This window comes from Haliotis rubra, unplaced genomic scaffold (assembly GCF_003918875.1).
Source record: "Haliotis rubra isolate DU_JTF1 unplaced genomic scaffold, ASM391887v1 Scf208, whole genome shotgun sequence".
NCBI classification, from domain to species: Eukaryota; Metazoa; Mollusca; class Gastropoda; order Lepetellida; family Haliotidae; genus Haliotis; species Haliotis rubra.
In genome coordinates this window covers 445,593-463,995 of record NW_025766092.1, presented here as the reverse complement: position 1 = coordinate 463,995, position 18,403 = coordinate 445,593, and the positions used below count along the sequence as shown (strand labels likewise).

At 39.8% G+C, this 18,403-nt stretch overlaps 1 protein-coding gene across 15 annotated transcripts in view; it reads left to right on the top strand.

Moving 5' to 3' along the window:
- The window catches only part of LOC124276345 (multiple PDZ domain protein-like), a 170,896-nt gene that overhangs the window by 74,410 nt on the left and 78,083 nt on the right, over positions 1-18,403 (top strand). For all 15 annotated transcript variants that reach the window (XM_046711990.1, XM_046711987.1, XM_046711986.1 and 12 more), the window contains 3 exons: positions 6,244-6,336; positions 11,909-12,167; positions 13,163-13,364. In XM_046711990.1, the coding sequence (XP_046567946.1) occupies positions 6,244-6,336; positions 11,909-12,167; positions 13,163-13,364 (554 nt within the window). The remainder of the gene's footprint in view (positions 1-6,243; positions 6,337-11,908; positions 12,168-13,162; positions 13,365-18,403) is intronic.

Sequence of the window (18,403 nt, the reverse complement as noted above, 5' to 3'; positions counted from 1 at the left end):
TTTAACGCTGCACTCAGCAATATTCCAGCTACATGGCGGCGGTCGTAAATAATCCAGACTAGACAATCCAGTGATCAACAGCATGAGGATAGATCTAATAGTGCAATTGGGTTATAACAGGACCAGGGCCTAGATTTTCAAAGCTCTCTTAGCGCTAAGATAGTCATAAGTTAATGTTAATGTATGGCACTTACGACTATCTTAGCGCTAAGAGAGCTTCGGAAATCTAGGCCCTGAACTAGAATCTTTAATGTTGAGTTTCTTATTATAAAGTCAGATCAAGGAGCTTTTAAATTGAGTTTGACATTGTTGCATCAGATCAAGGGACTTTAATGTCTAGTTTTACATAAATGCATCACATATAATGTTAAAATACAATATATGTTATAGGATTTCCAAATAAATTAACAGAGAACTTGTTAACATCCTAATTTTGAAAAAAATCTGTATGTTTTCTACTTGACCTCCCAAGGAACCCCAGATACATCCTTGTGTACTGTGGTGTCATCACTGTTTGATGTCCATTCAGGGCTGCGGGGCCATGATATTGTTGCTATCATTCAATGTACTCTGCATTAAGCATTCATTTCCTGGAGCGGTGGGGTAGCCTAGTGGTTAAAGCGTTGACTCGTCACGCCGAAGACCCGGGTTCGAATCCCCACATGGGTACAATGTGTGAAGCCCATTTCTGGTGTCCCCCACCGGGATGTTGCTGGAATATTGCTAAAAGCGGCGTAAAACCAAACTCAGTCAGTCAGTCAGTCAGTCATTTCCTAAGAATTTGGAATATAGGTTTTGTCCCTTTATTTGTATGTTTAAATGAGTTACCTGATATTATAGTTTGTATGACATTTGGATAGATTGAATGGCATTAAAGATATTTGTTATAACTAATTTTGGAAAATGTCTTGATTATGATGACAAGATTATAACAGTTTTGATCAATGTCTAGTAATACTGTAAGCATCAAATAAAAATTTGATGAAATTAGGATAAAACGATAGGTATTGTTGATTTTTTTAATGACATATGATGATGGTAGCGATGAAATCATTTGGTAACAGTGGTAATTAAACTTCTTGTTTGTTTATGAGATGGAATGAAGGACAGCAGAACCTGGCTGTAAGGAATATGGTTATGATGTACTGATGGGGTACCATGAACTTCTTCAGATGATCCAGGTGCTTGCTATGATAGACATTATGATCACATGTAACAAAACACTGGCTAAAGCAAACTGAATTTTCACCCAAGAGACCTAACAAATCCATATTTAATGTAACATGTTGAAATTTTAAGGAATAAGGAATTTTACTATTCAATACCACATAAAAGTTACAAATTCTGTATAATACTCAAATGGCTTTAGAAAACTGATTTTTTACATGAAACGATTTACAATCAATATTGCCCAAGTATTTCTCACATGCCAGTTGAAATGATCTGACTTTCAATGCCAAGTCTGTCTACATGTAAATGTGTCTGTAAATGTCTATGAATAGAAGGGGAGGCCAATATGGCGGAGAAGATTGCATGTAACAAACTGCAGATTTGACAAACAGATTTTAGTCCCATAGAGTTTATTTTAAACATGTTTACTGTACACCCAAAACTGTTTTTGCTTGCTTGAGGTTTATGCTGAAAAGCCTGTGATGTGTTCTGATTAAATTAGGGCAGATGTCTGGAAAGAAAGATGATATAATTTTCACAAATGTAAGGACTTGATTCCACAGTTGACCCTGTGTTTTGTGTGGTGGTGATGATTAGTTCTGGCTGCTAGTATCCTGACAGTCTCAATGATTTTCTGCAAGTCTTCAACAAACACTCTTCTACGTAGACCATTGTTGGACCGTCCCACGTGAATAGTGGTAGTACATGAGTGTTGAAGTGTATCGGAACACGACCTGCTGTGGCAGTACAGCTAGAGACTGGTACCGGTATATGATATCAATGTCAGAGAATAACAAATCTCAGTCATCTGAGTAAAATCAATTTGGAGTAAAAAACAAAAGAGATTTGAATGGGTCTTTCTTAATTAGATAAGAATGAACATCTATATTATGGCAGTCAGCAACCATTTCTCAGTCTCCTTGTTGGGTAAAATGTAAAGGTAGGTTACTGCTGGGTTATTGCAGTGTAAAATGTAAAGGTAGGTTACTGCTGGGTTATTGCAGTGTTAAAGGTGGGTTACTGCTGGGTTATTGCAGTGTGAAAGGTGGGTTACTGCTGGGTTACTGCAGTGTTTAAGGTGGGTTACTGCTGGGTTATAGCAGTGTTAAAGGTGGGTTACTGCTGGGTTATTGCTGTGTTAAAGGTGGGTTACTGCTGGGTTATAGCAGTGTTAAAGGTGGGTTACTGCTGGGTTATAGCAGTGTTAAAGGTGGGTTACTGCTGGGTTATAGCAGTGTTAAAGGTGGGTTACTGCTGTGGTTATAGCAGTGTTAAAGGTGGGTTACCGCTGGGCAGTGTTAAAGGTGGGTTACTGCTGGGTTTGCAGTGTTAAAGGTGGGTTACTGCTGGGTTTGCAGTGTTAAAGGTGGGTTACCGCTGGGTTATTGCAGTGTTGCTGGGTTATTGCAGTGTTAAAGGTGGGTTACTGCTGAGTTATTGCAGTGTGAAAGGTGGGTTACTGCTGGGTTATTGCAGTGTGTTAAAGGTGGGTTACCGCTGGGTTATTGAAGTGTTAAAGGTGGGTTACTGCTGGGTTATTGCAGTGTTAAAGGTGGGTTAATGCAGTGTTAAAGGTGGGTTACTGCTGGGTTATTGCAGTGTTAAAGGTGGGTTACTGCTGGGTTATTGCAGTGTTAAAGGTGGGTTACTGCTGGGTTATTGCAGTGTTAAAGGTGGGTTACTGCTGGGTTATTGCAGTGTTAAAGGTGGGTTATTGCAGTGTTAAAGGTGGGTTACTGCTGGGTGGGTTATAGCTGTGTTAAAGGTGGGTTACTGCTGGGTTATTGCAGTGTTAAAGGTGGGTTACTGCTGGGTTATTGCAGTGTTAAAGGTGGGTTACTGCTGGGTTATTGCAGTGTTAAAGGTGGGTTACTGCTGGGTTATTGCAGTGTTAAAGGTGGGTTACTGCTGGGTTATTGCAGTGTTAAAGGTGGGTTACTGCTGGGTTATTGCAGTGTTAAAGGTGGGTTACTGCTGGGTTATAGCTGTGTTAAAGGTGGGTTACTGCTACAGCAGTGTTAAAAGTGTGGGTTACTGCTGGCTATTGCAGTGTTAAAGGTGGGTTACTGCTGGGTTATTGCAGTGTTAAAGGTGGGTTACTGCTGGGTTATAGCAGTGTTAAAGGTGGGTTACTGCTGGGTTATTGCAGTGTTAAAAAGGTTACTGCTGGGTTATTGCAGTGTTAAAGATGGGTTACTGCTGGGTTATAGCTGTAGGTTAAAGGTGGTTACTGCTATGCAGTGTTAAAGGTGGGTTACTGCTGGGTTATTGCAGTGTTAAAGATGGGTTACCGGGCTGCAGCTGTTAAAGCTGTGGGTTACTGCTGGGTTACAGCAGGGTTGCAGGTTGGTTACTGATGGGTTGGGTTATTGCAGTGTTAAAGGTGGGTTATTGCGCTGGTTATAAGGTGGGTTACTGCTGGGTTATTGCAGTGTTAAAGATGGGTTACTGCTGGGTTATAGGCTGTGTTAAAGATGGGTGACTGATGGGTTATAGCTGTGTTGAAGGTGGGTTACTGCTGGGTTATAGCTGTGTTAAAGGTAGGTTACTGCTGGGTTATGGTAGTGTTAATGCTGGCTCAGTGCTTGCCAAGTGTATCAAAAGTTCCAATCTAAGTACCAGCTACCGTACCAGTACCAGGAATACAAATATACCCATTGTTTTGTTCAAAATAAGGTTTTGAAAGACATATTTCTTATCTTCAAAAGTATTTCTTAGCATTACAAAATTAAGTGATGCTTCTACCCAAGATCCACACACTGAAGTCATCAAGTGATGCTTCTACCCAAGGTCCACACACTGAAGTCATCAAGTGATGCTTCTACCCAAGGTCCACACACTGAAGTCATCAAGTGATGCTTCTACCCAAGGTCCACACACTGAAGTCATCAAGTGATGCTTCTACCCAAGGTCTGAAGTCATCAAGTGATGCTTCTACCCAAGGTCCACACACTGAAGTCATCAAGTGATGCTTCTACCCAAGATCCACACACTGAAGTCATCAAGTGATGCTTCTACCCAAGGTCCACACACTGAAGTCATCAAGTGATGCTTCTACCCAAGGTCCACACACTGAAGTCATCAAGTGATGCTTCTACCCAAGGTCCACACACTGAAGTCATCAAGTGATGCTTCTACCCAAGGTCCACACACTGAAGTCATCAAGTGATGCTTCTACCCAAGTTGTAGAGTTTCTCATTTATACATTTTCAGCCATACTGCTATATGCCAGAATGTTGGTGGTAATGTTGAATGTTATCTCAAGACAAAGAGTTGGGGGATTTATGTGTTTTAGGCCTGAAGCAGACAATATTCCAGCTATAGAATTGAAGTCATCAAGTTTGGACAGATGTATGAGTAGATAAAAGTTACGAGCAAGAGTCACTACTATTGGGGTATAATGATACTCAGTCATGTGAGGTGAAATAGAGTTTAAACCCAAAATTCAGCTTATCCATGGTTATGTACATTATATTTATTCTGAGCCGACGAGTCAGGTTTTCTTATCCCCTAATGCCAAGAGTCAGAGTAACAACAAGAAATTGACTTTTGATGTGACAGTAAACATGATGACCTCTAGGGTCAACTCCCAGGACAGACCGCTTGTCCTCCACTCCATGGAGGTGGTCACATGCAACCAAGTGTATTGTCACGATCAGATCTTCATGTCAGTCAGCTTCAGTGACAAGCATAGTGTTCTGGGATCTGCATTCCACTGGAATCCAATGGGGCAATAGATCCTTTAACTGTTAATATACTTTTCAAGACACTGTCAAATAACATAAGCGTAAGAGATTAGATCTATCACCATCACAGTATTGTTAGTTTTATTATCATAATACGTCTAGTGTCATCTCAGATATTTTGACAGTCATAGCCAAAAGCCGGATTTGTGAAATGTCCTTGTGGTTCAACAAAACACAGCAGGTTGCAAAAGATATTAGTGGAGCAATTATCAAAGGTCAGTGTTACAAGACATGGTCATATAAGCTGATACGTTTGAGCCTACAATGGTGTGACGAGACGGTGTATAAGATCAGATGTTGCAGTGAGACGTATGTAGTGAATAACACAATGGGCTCTGTCTGGCGTGTGATACGTGGTGGTGTACAATAGTGGAATATTCTCTGACAACTTTACATGAGTGTTGTAGTGTCAGGGATTAGTTGCAACAGTATAGGGTAGCCCAGCCTGTCAAGGTGCCACTGATTGCTGTACAGAGTTATGTCCCCTAGGTATGACAGAATCCCGTGACGGGCTCAAATCCTGGTTTGTCAGTACTCCCATGCTTCACCTCCATCAAAATGGGCTTTCCTCACACCAAGTTGGCACATTGGGATGTAACTGAAATACCGTTAAGAGTAATATCCAACTGATTAATTTACCTGACTGTTGTAGAGGACAAATACAGTGCCAGTTTGACCAAATTTAGATTTGGTAAACAAGATTTGAGTTCCTGTGTGTGAAATATGATTAAAGTGTAATTCTATTTGGTGTCTTATGTATATTTTTACAAATGTAAATCACGATTATATTGGTGGAAATAGGTTATGAAGTTGGACTTGAAACCCCAATATCTTTAGTAACTCTCACAGCATCTAAACATCTTCCTTGTTTATGACTTGAGCACATGTCATGTGATTAAATTATGGTGTTTGAAAGCCAGTATATAGTGCTTTCGATACACTAATTCTAAGCATATATACATGATGATTGTAAAGAAATTCCATCATCAAGTTTATGCTGACAGTGTTGTTCTTGGTATGAGAAACCTAAAGTAATAGCAAAAATATCTTGCACAGATAATCCAAAAACTTTAATGTTCATTACTTCAGTTTTTTTTCATGTTAATGTGACTGATATTTCATGTTCATATCTTTGCCTTATCAAAGTCTTAATCGTAACAGATTTTGAATGGTTTAAATCTAATAAGCTGAATTTTGTGTAAAAAAAAGGTATAAAACTTTGATGTCCAATGGAAAGGATGATTCTCACTGTAATTTACCCTAGTTTTAAACCCCCAGTTAACCATACGTGTAAACATGTGTTTATGTGTTACCTCTATGTTTGCAGGACGATGGGCCCCCTCCCCCTCTCCCCATCACCTCGCCCCCCTCGGCAGCTCCACCCCTCACAGAGACGCCAACCTATGAACTTGAATCCAGGGTAAGTTGAACCAGGATGTCTGAGTCAGTGTGACCTCTAACAATGACTTCTGTCCCTTATCTTATATCCTGTTTCATGTAGTTTGACACCAACCACTGTAAATTTTCTCTGCTGTTCTGCTGTTTGACCTAGTTTGTGGTAAAAGCATGTACTTGCCACAGTAACTGAGTTTGGTTTTAACGCTGCTTTTAGCAATATTCCAGCAATAACATGGAGGGGGACACCAGAAATGGGCTTCACACATTGTACCCATGTGGGGAATCGAACCCAGGTCTTCGGTGTGACGAGCCAACGCTTTAACCACTAGGCTACCTACCACACAGCCCCACTTGTCACAGTGAAGACTTGAGTTTAATTCCCAACATGGATGTTCTGTGCAAGCTCGGTTTTGGAGACGATGGATGGAATATTGTTGAAAGCAGCTCAACCATGTACTCATTCATGTGTATACTACTCAACCCTTGATAAGGATATTGGGATACTCCCTGCGTAATCAGTAATTACATAATCAGTGGCATGAAGATATAAGAATAAATATTGCAAGTTGACAAGTGTATTTGATGTGGTCGTGAATGAACTCACTTTTCACTAATCCAAGTGACTGAGTTATGTTTTAAGCTCCTTTCTGTGTTTATCAGTTATTTGCTTTATCATTGATGATCAGTTGGCTAACCAGCTGTTAGTATGTTAGTCAAGATCCGGGTTCTGTTGCTGCTTCTCTGATAAAATACTCAAAGAACATAAGGCAGGGCTCCAGATAAGCGCTATATCCGGCATATGTACGGATATAAAATATGTGCGATACGGTATGAAAATATTTAGAAAACGTAGCAGATACGCACCGCAGCAATGGTGTACGGCCTTAAAATCATTTACAGACGTATGTATCTGAAAAAGTTTTGTTTCATTGTGTTTTTACCTGTTTACACAAGAGTAGCAATGTTGTGGTGCATATATGAAACGAAACACAAGATTACTGATACGCCTTTAAATTCCATTCAGTACTCTAAATGTACTCTTAAGGTTTTCCAGTACTCCTATATTGAACAAATAAGGAGTACATACTCCTGATGTTGTAAAACTATCTGGAAGCCCTGGTAAGGATCATCCAATTATTTCATTTGGCTATAGTCATGTGAACATACCTGGCGTTCTTCACCTTAGTTTGAGAAGTATATATAATATCAATGGTCCTTTTGAAGGAAAAATGGATGTTGTATCATATTTTGTTTTCCTTTACTGTGGAAGCCTGCACCATCCACTTTAATACTGATGCTAAACCAGCCAGAAAATTGTGGCTTGTTTCTCTACACCAGTCTTCAGAGATGATTGCAAAAACATGATGGTGTTCTAATCCTTGAAAGTATAACATCACTTTCATTGGCATCAGAGCATTTAGTGTTTCAAGGAATGTCCTCCAATGAGACATATATATCTCTGTTTGGACAGTCATGGCATTTATGCACCATTAAATACAAATCTAAATCAACTTTGACCAGTTCACTCCAGTGATTTATCATTGTTATTGATTTTTGCTCAGCAACGTCTCCCTCTGTCAGCATTATCGTCTCTAATAATGGCTTTTACATTGGAGTATAAAAAACATATTGAAACAACTTTCCTGACCTTTGCCCCCATGCCTTGGTGATAAAAAGTTTATCGGAACTTACAGCATTTGTGTCGGGAGTGAATGGGTGTGATGTATTTCAAGTAGGGTTTCACAGGTAACGACCATTATCTTGACAAAACTGGTTTTATGTGTTTATTAGCTTCTTGGTCATACAAAGACTTCATCAAATTTTCTGTCTTCATTTGTAAGCCAGGGCTGTCACCAGACAGCCTAATTGTGAATCATAGCATTTTCAGTCTGAATGTTTAGTGTCATGCAATGGGGTAATCTCGTTGCGTAAGATCAATTATTGCCAGGATTGTTTTGCAGAGGACTGTCTTCTGAAGTTATATACAATACAGGCTGTAAATAAAGACAGAAATGTTTTAGGTTACTGTCAAACATGTTTGTGTTAGGAACCAGCATTTATTTTCTTTTATATTATTTGTGAGGAGCAGCATCAAACCACATGTTTCTCTGGTATAATATATTTAGCTCGGTGAAACTTAATTATTTTCTTATAGTAAGAAAAGTCAAAGTATGGATGATTTGTGATCATCATCATCATCATCACCATCATCATCATCCACCACCACCGGTGGTGTTAAATCCATGTTCATCCCAATTATAGATGTTTCAGCACCATATATATATGTATGTTAACTGGCTTCTCCAAAGTCATGTGGCAGTTGGGTAGCCTAGTGGTCAAAGTGTTCACTTGTCACAAGGTACAAGTTTGATTCCCTGCATGGAGTACAATGTGTGAAGCCATTTCTGGTGTCCCCCGCCGTGATATGGCTGGAATATTGCTAAAAGCGACATAAAACTATTCTTGCTCACCCACTCACCTAATGGTGTTCCTGCCATTATATTGCTGAAATATTGCTGGAATATTGCTGAAGCGGCATAAAACTAAATTCACTCACTCTCCAAAATCATAATCATCTAAGATCTACATCACCAATGGGCTTTCTTCCTACATCAAGTTGACATGATATGATATAACTGGAATATACTTCAGAGCAATTAAATACAACTTCTTCCCTCACACCTCTTCCTCTCTTCCTCCTCCTCACCATCAACATTGTCATAATCATCATCATCATCATCATCAATATTGCTGTCTTTCAGCTCTGGATATGATGATTGGTTTGTCATTCACATGTTGGTTGTGAAGGCCAACTGTGAGGGGTGTTCAAAAAGTACTCAGACTAACTATATTCTCGATGTCCAGTGTTTGGAAAGCTTCTATTATATTTTGATGGAATCATTAGCAAACCATATCCAAATATTTACATATGTGGGTAATGTGGTTAACGAGATATCAGTCATCACAACACATTCGGGTATAATTTTCTTAAGGAATTGCAGAAAATAAATGTAGTTGGGATCGTGATAAAACAGACAAAACAACTGCAAACAGCTGCATTTGCATCATTTTCTTGGTGAGGCTGAACTTGTTGTATGTTCCTCGTACCTGCAAACCTGGAGGCATTCTTACCACACCAGAAATTACACTGAATAAAATATTTTTGAAAGCCACGTTAAGCCTGACTCACTCACAAATACGAGTTACTCAGAGAGATGACATAAACCTGAAAACACATTATATATTACACATATTAAATGTTTTCACAATGTAAAACCATGGCAGTACATGTTGAATTCCAACTTCCTCTTTCTCCAAGCTTGGTTTGAGATTGATGAGTTGCATATGCAAATCTGTGTCTTAGTGCAAATGTAGTCAGGTGTATGATGTTGACAAATACATAAACCACAGACAAGGAAGTTGACCAGAAGTGCTGTAAGTGTGACGCTGCTATGCTGTCAACTTCAACATCTCTCACAGCTTTACATCAAACTGCTCCAAGTACAGCAATTATTCAGTGATTCATGGCAGCTGTCATTCTGACATAATGAGCCACATGTATTCAGTATTCAGGGACTTTTTTGGGTACCATATTACCTTGACAGCCAAGTTGAGATTTGATGTCAATATTTTTTGTGTGTTTATCACGGTCTTAATGTGAAAACCAATGCTCACTGGATAAGTCTACATCATGACTTAACCAAGGAGATTCATCCATTAAAGTTGACACCACGTCATTGTGGACAGCTCTTGGAGTGGCCCTTTCTGCTCAGATCTTGGATGATTTGTCAAGTTTCCAAGTTTCCAACTACCTAGTCACTTGTTTGCCTTCAGAATTATACTGCCCAATGGTGTATGAAGCAGTTTCAGTCTGTAAGCATGGAAAGAGTTGTATTTGTATACAAGCAAACATTTAAGTGAGTACTGAACATTCTTCTAAATTCAACTTCAATAATCAACCAGTCCATATTAAACTACAAAAACAAACTTTTATTCATGATGGGAGTATTAACAGATTAAGACACAGGGAAGTAAGTGCATAGAGCCTAATGGGTCATTTGAATAAGTAAGAAACTTTGTAAACAAATTTATTAGATTTTAAACCAAGTGTTCCATTCTTAATGGATATCCTGTGTTCAAGCAACTTTTTATAACTCTGCGATCATGTGACTGATATATATCTGCCAAATATGTATTGTGAGTTGAGTGAAAAATATATGGGTAGCTTGTTTGGACCAAAAATCAATATCATTCTTATCAGTCTGACATCCTGGAGCGAGACATGCCCAAATATCAACTGGGCAACACATTGAGTGTAATCGTGATCAACGTTCACCACTGGGTCAATGTATTTCAGTCTTGTCTTGAATCAATACCCAGATTTGTTACACACGATCTGGCTGTATTGCCCTGGCAGATGAATGTTTGAAAGAGTTGTAATATGGCAGAGTCTGAACCATGTCTTGATGAGATGTCAAGCCAGATGTATTAATAGCCAGTGTTTAGGCCTTCCTTATCAAATCTGTAGATGAGAGAGGGATAGGGAGCAAGAAAGTTTCAGTGTGGTGGCCGGTGACTGCAGGGGAGAACTCTATGTACTTAACTCAGGTCAGCATATATATGTGTTTCTTTTATTTGTAACTTGTTGTTTGTGGATATTGTTGTTGTTTCTTCTGTGTTTTAATGGCTTGAAGTAAGTATGGGGGCCCAGTGGCTTGGCACTTGTTGATATGCATCTATTTGATCATGGCTGAGTTGTAGAGAGCATGTTCTGTATGGTTGGTGATACTTCCTGAGTAATATTTGAAAAACAGGTGGGGCGTGAAGAATGGATATCTTATGTCTTAATTCTTTTTATGAAAATACATTTTTGTGGGAATATTGACATGACGAGGTCTTAACCACATGTCTGCCAAGTTACTGCCCAGTCACCAGGTTAGTCAGTAGCCCCCTGGTGTGTAGTGGCAGCTGGGAGGACACATCGGTATCATCTTCTATGGTGCAGGATTGTGCAGAGTTATGTCCCTTGGACACACCAGAAACCTATGATGAGTTTGAATCCCAGTTCACCCTGATTATAGTTCCTTGTTTGTCAGCAACATATCCATGCTGATAGATTGCACCAATGTAGTAAATATCTGGGCTGTCCTCCCACACTAAGCTTAAACACTACCGGACCTAAATCATAAAATAACTTTACTTTCCAAAATGCTGTGTTGACAAAATGGTGTTGACCCATTCAAGGATTTTGTCACATGGAAGAGAGATGCAAGTCTGAACAGTGTCTTGTGTTGCCTTAGATGACAAGATGGTGACATAATTAAAACACAGGTCAAAAGTGAATTAGTTTCATTCACTCAAGCCATGTCATCAGAACTGAATTCAGTGAGTGAATCAGGATTGCCGCCATTTTTGAAAAGTATTCTTGTCAAGATGTCACCTCAATGATATTGGGGGAATCACACAGAAATTCTGCAATATCATCTAGATGTTTTTATTTCGGCAGCATCATGCCTCTGAGAATGACCCCAACAGCATCCTTTCTAAGCCGTTATTGCTACATCATGAATAAAACGGTGACGTTTCTGTTTCAGTTGAGCCCACGTGTGGTTGTAGCTCATCGGAAGTCAGAGAGTGCTGACAGCGAGGTGTCGTCCTCATCTGACCTCCTCACCTCAAGTGACCTTAAGGGCGTGTCCTCGGCCCCCTCGACACCCCGCAGTACCGCCTCCCCCGGTATGTCTCCCCTGGCATCCCCCAGCCTCACCCGGGGCTGGAGGACCGCCAGCACAGATGCCATTCCCACCTCATATGAGAAAAACATCAAGGTGCAGAAGGGCAACGACCAGCTAGGTGAGCAGGAAACAAATCATCTGGGGTATACCTTTATGTGTAAGGCTTCTGGACAGAAGTCCCTGGCACGTATATCTGTTTGGATTTGGTGCAGAATGGGTCCCAAGTACCCATGCTTGTCTCCCTGTTTGGATATCGTAGAGAATAGGTGCCAAGTTCGCATGCTTGGTCCTTTATTATGATTATAGAGATAACAAGTCCTTCATTGAACAACGGGGAGTGTTCTATGGATATACAACTTCTTTATTATCATTATGAGCAACTTTTGGTGTAGCTACTTGCTTGATAACGGTGTTAGTAGCTCATATTATTAATAAAGAAGTTGTATATCTATAGAACTCTCCCCATTGTTCATCACACCAACTTCTAAATGCCACTCAAAGAAGTTAAGTTTTTCATTCTTCATGGATATTGCCCATGCATGTTGTGCTGGAAAACATGGAATTATAGGTCCCAAGAAGTCTACACATCTCTGCCCTCGGGATACCAGGACAGAATAGGTCCCCTGTACCTTATGTATGTATCATGCTGGATACCAAGACACAATAGAATCCCCTGGGCCTAGACTTTCGAAGCTCTCTTAGCACTAAGATAGTCGTAAGTGCCATACATTAACATTAACTTACGACTATCTTAGCGCTAAGAGAGTTTTTGAAAATCTAGGCCCTGAACTCTATACATGTCTTCCTGATACCAGGGCAGGTTAAGCGAGTGATACCATCATGAGGACTCCTTTTGAGAACTCTGGGATAGGAAAGAAACCTAGCAGCTTTGTCTAGTAGTACAGTCATATAGTTGTATGAGATTTGAGTGTTAAAGTGGCTGCAGATTTTGTGTCATCTTACATACAATAGTTGATGGTGTACTGAGTTACTTGGAGACAGCCAGGTTATCCCGCTCGTATCAAACAAAAGTCAACATTCTGTCACTATGTATTCATCCATAAAAACCAGCATCTTCATACCTTGTGCTGACAATACTGTACATACTTGCAGGTATGACTGTTGATGCAGTGGACCGGGGTATCAATGGTTGTGTTATCAAAACCATCGCTGACGGTGGTGCTTTGGCTAAAGATGGCCGCCTTGCAGTGGGGGACTACGTGGTTCTCGTCAACAACGAAAGCATGCGGCGTATCACCAATGCTCAAGCCAGGGCCATCCTTCGTAGGGCATCACTTCTAAATAGATCCATTAGGTAGGTCCCTGCTGCTTGAAATTGTTCCTTATATCAACAAGATTTCATTTGCAGATTGTTTATGTTAAACCATTCATGACCATGTAGGATATGCTATACTGTGACCTCAGAGAAATGCTGTGGCAGAAATGGTTCCTGGTACCTAATGTTTGTGGGGCAGTGCAGTAGCCTGGTGCTTAAAGCGTTTGCTTATCATGCCGAAGATCCGGGTTCGATTCCCCACATGTACAATGTGTGAAGCCCATTTCTGGTGTCCCCCGCCGTGATATTGCTGGAATATTGCTAAAAGTGGCGTAAAATTATTCTTGCTCACTCACTTACCGTATATTTCTGTCCATAAGCCGAATTTTAAGGACCAAAAAAATATGTCTGTAGAAGGGGGTCGTCTTATCTTTGAGATACAATTTCACCGAAATATTAGTTAGCTCGCCAGTGCCCTGCCAGGACGATGTTACAGGTTACCAGTACATCTGCCAGGATGTTTGCCACGATTACAGCGTTTATGTTGTGAATGATGAATAAAATACATATTAACCTGTACGTTTTCATTATTTCAACATATTATTACATATTAGTCATTATGACATTTATCGTACAATCAGCTGTGCACACTTTTCCCGGCGATGAAGTTCAAACATGCACAATAATATAGCGGGACGAATTCTGGCGCAGTCATTAGTAAAATATAATACAGAATACTATTATTTAACCCAAAGAAATGTATCCTAGCATTGTGTAATTTTAATTACAGTTTTTGCTTTATAAATTAATTAAGAATAAGATTACCGTGTGTATTTGAGCCGGAAATAACAATAAGCTGTGCACACGTTTCCCGGCGACCTAGTTCAAACATGCACAATAATATAACGGGATGAATTCTGGCGCAGTCATCAGTAAAATATAATACAGAGTACTATTATTTAACCTAAAGAAATATATCCTAGCATTGTTTAATTTTAATTACAGTTTTTGCACTATAAATGTAAAATCTATAATCAACACTAAGCTTATACGGACCCTCATGAATGTGGTAAGTTGTACGCACATGGAATGGGGTAAAATAATCAATCCATTTAAATTAACACATGTTTACCGATGTTAATGTAAACTAGCAGTCCATGGAAAACAAGGCGGTAATAAGCAAGCCAGTTTGTTGACATGTTATCGTCTAACTACAATATGTATGATATTTAGCGAAACAAAATATATTATCCATTTTCTGTCAACTACACTTCATTTCGATGCGTGAGTAGACGCAATATGATTGTGAATTTTTGTAATAATGTGGACCAAAGTTATAATTATTGGTATCCGCCAGTTGTCTGTGGTCTGTGTTTGCCGCGATTAAGACCCCATCGCGGGGGTCGGCTTATGCACGAAACATAACATTTTGACACTGATTTTAAGGGTCAAGTTTGGGGGTCGGCTTATCTATGGGGTTGGCTTATACTATAGACGGTAATATACGGTACCTAATGCTTGTCATAACATAGCGTATCCTCCAGTACAATACTACTCAAAAGATGTTAAAGAACTCTCAATTCTCTCATATCACTTCAGTTAATCTGTCATGCCATATCCCTAACTTCCTTTGAGGAGTTCATTTTTGTTGCTAATTTTTTGGTGGGATGGATCTTTATACTGTAGCCACTGGGCATAAAATAACATTCATTCACTCGCCATTTCAGTCAATCACAACTTTTTCCGGTTTTTTTTATATGTTATTTTACACCATTTACAGCAAGATGTAAATACATTGGTTTGGGGACTCTTACTTCTGGACCAAATGATTGAGATGACAGTTGGGAAAAGGATCAACATTTTGTACATGCTCGATAGTAACTATTTACTGGCTGGTTATTTATTACTATTCTCAGAAAGTAGAAGGACAGTGATTTGATTCTCCACTGTGTCATACCAAAAGTTAAAGGATCTTATTCTACCAAAAGTTAAAAGATAGTATATTATGTGTCCTTCTCTAGTGCTCAGCATCAATGAGATGAAACAATTACTGGTTGGCTTGGGGTCAGTGTACTATGTCTAAGTAAAGTATTCATGTTCAACTGCGACATGGTATCTTACTTAGACATAATCTGGCATAAGTCTGTGCATACAAGCATACATGCATACGCAGATGCACATGCAGACACAGACACACACACACACATGCCCCCTGCTCCTATTACTACCCATATCAAAAGTTTATTAGACTCACTTGAAGCACTCACTATATGTTATGTATATATATATACGGTTACATCAAAGATGAATTTCTCCACTAACTTAGGGGAACCATCTGCAAACCTTATGCAGATGAATTGCACGAGGATCATGCATCAATTTTCTGAAAAGCATTTGCAAATATCGTGCATATGAACAGCTGCGTTTTGGTGCAAAGTTTTGTTAAGAATTCGCCAATTTTCACTGAGTTTCATGATTTATTGAACTCATAAAAATATATTTTTCAACGTTATAAATTTGTTTTACAATGCATCAGTTCATGTGTAAACAGTACCTTTAAACAGCATGGAATATTTAGCAAAATCTAGTTTAGAACAGTTGCCTGAAGAAAGTGGCTATATTTACACTAGTGAGTCTAAACGTTTGATGGGTAGTATATATACAACAATCTTGAACATATTTCACATCACCGTATGTGTAGCTCATAACCTTGTTGTTTGACCCAGTGTAAGTAGAGCTCTGACTGGACTTGAGTAAGTCAAAGTCTGATTCTCCCATGAAAAACTTACAGCAGTCTAAGCTTACTGAGCTAAAGTAACCATCTTAAGATGGTCTGCGGTGATGGCGATACTGATTGACTGAATACTCATCAGCTTGCCCGGCCAACTTCCCCAATCTATTTGAGACACCTCAGTGATTTCATTCATTACACAGAGGACGATATTAATCCAGGTAGCTGCAGTGACCAACTCTAATTGACATGAACTAATTAACAAGATATATAGATATAATCTTCTTTCCATTTAGAGAGCTGCTGATGAATTGTGTAGAAAATGTCAGTTGGTAAAAAGTTGGAATGGTAAGAGATTGCTGAAACAGTACTGTGCTAAATACTGTTTTCAAACATCTCTGAAAGGAGGATACTACAATTATGTTTTCACACAACACAATTATTCAAGACATCAAGCATATTCTTTTCTTCTTCTGTACAACATCAGGCAAGATTGATTTTTCTCACCCTTTTCTTGAACATATAAATTTTGACAGACGATAAAATGATCTGTTCTCAGTGTGTTTTGGTGACATAAAATCACAACGTGGTTTGTGGTTTCCGTCAGTGTTGTGTTGTAAGGGAGATAACTGGTGGTTAGACGACCTTACCATCACCTACACTTAGTATGCACACTCGGTCGAGGAAAAAATCAATACCAACGATATTGGCATCAACCTGCCAACAATTTAATTTAAGTGCTTGTCCGTCAGTCTGGTCAAAATGCTATGAACACTGGGAAGTTTCCGAGAAAAATCTATCAGGTTGTCAGAACACGGACTTAGTGGTGTATATCGGGATCCATGCTTCAGACAAGCAGTAAACGACTAATGTCACTTTGTGATTAAGTCGGGGGTGGGGGACATGGGAGGGGTGCGAGATAGGGATGCTATTTTTGGGTCTCATGTGAAATATTGGAATGATTGGTTTTACAATATTCTATTGAGAAGTCTTCCTGGGGTTGGAAGATATTGGATTCTGTTTAGGTTCTTCTGCAAAATTTGTTATAACTTTGCAGTGTTTGTTTGAAGGCTGGCCAACTTATTGTTCTGTATTGGTTCCTATGGTGTTGCACTTGGATGGAGGATTGAGTGTTTGTGTTTGGTGAAGGGTGTCGTGAAGGGTGGCTTGTTTGTTGAAGGGTGTGGTGAAGGGTGGCTTGTTTGGTGAAAGGTGGCTTGTTTGGGTAGGGTAGACTCATTTGGTGAGAAATAGCTTGTTCTGTAAGGGGGTGGTGGCTTGTATTAGAGGGGTGGTGGGAGGGTAGCCTAGTGGTTAAAAGCGTTCTGGAAAAGGGTGGTTTATTAGAGGGGGGTGGTTAGTCATGCCGAAGACCCGGGTTTGATTCATGGGTACAATGTGTGAAGCCCATTTCTGGTGTCCCCAGCCGTGATATTGCTGGAATATTGCAAAAAGCAGTGTAAAACCATACTCACTCACTCACTTATTGTATGGTGAGGGGTGGCTTACATGATGAATGATGATGAGGATGGCTGGTTTGGTAAGGGGTGGGTGGCTGGTTTGGTAAGGGGTGGGGTGGCTGGTTTGGTGAGGATTGGCTGGTTTGGTGAAGGTTGACATGGGGTTTGGCTGAGTTTGTTTGGTGATAGGCAGTTTGTTCAGTGAGTGGGTGGCTTGTTGGTGACACCTGTTTGGTGGGGTTGGCTGTGAGCTTGTTTGGTGATGAGGATTGTTTGTTTAAGAAGGTTGATGGGGTGGCTGAGTTTGGTGATAGGCAGTTTGTTCAGTGAGTGGTGGCTTGTTGGTGAGGGTTGACCTGTTTGGTGAGGGTTGACCTGTTTGGTGAGGGTTGACCTGTTTGGTGAGGATTGACCTGTTTAATGAAGGTTGACATGGGGTTTGCTGAGTTTGTTTGGTGATAGGCAGTTTGTTCAGTGAGTGGTGGCTTGTTTGGTGAGGGGAGGCTTGAAGAGTTTGTAGACACAAAGTTTGGATCTCTTGTTGATGGTTGAGTGGTTAGATTTGTTAGGCAATTAAACTAAGTTGTCACTGAAAAACGGTAAATATATTTGACACTGGTGGATTAATTGCTCGAGGACAGTGGCTAGATCTGTCCAGTAAACGGGTAATGGTTTGGAGGTTTTACTGGATAATGGATATACTGACAAGGAATTGTGAAGAAAGTCTCAGAATAAAGACATTTCATTGATAATTATCTTCCTGAAGGAATCTATGCAATCAGCATCACAGCAAGATCCTGCTGGAAACAAGTCATCACTTTAGTGGGAGAGCAGATTCCGGGGAAAAATGCAAAGATTGGATTGAATTTGCCATTTCTGGTGGAATA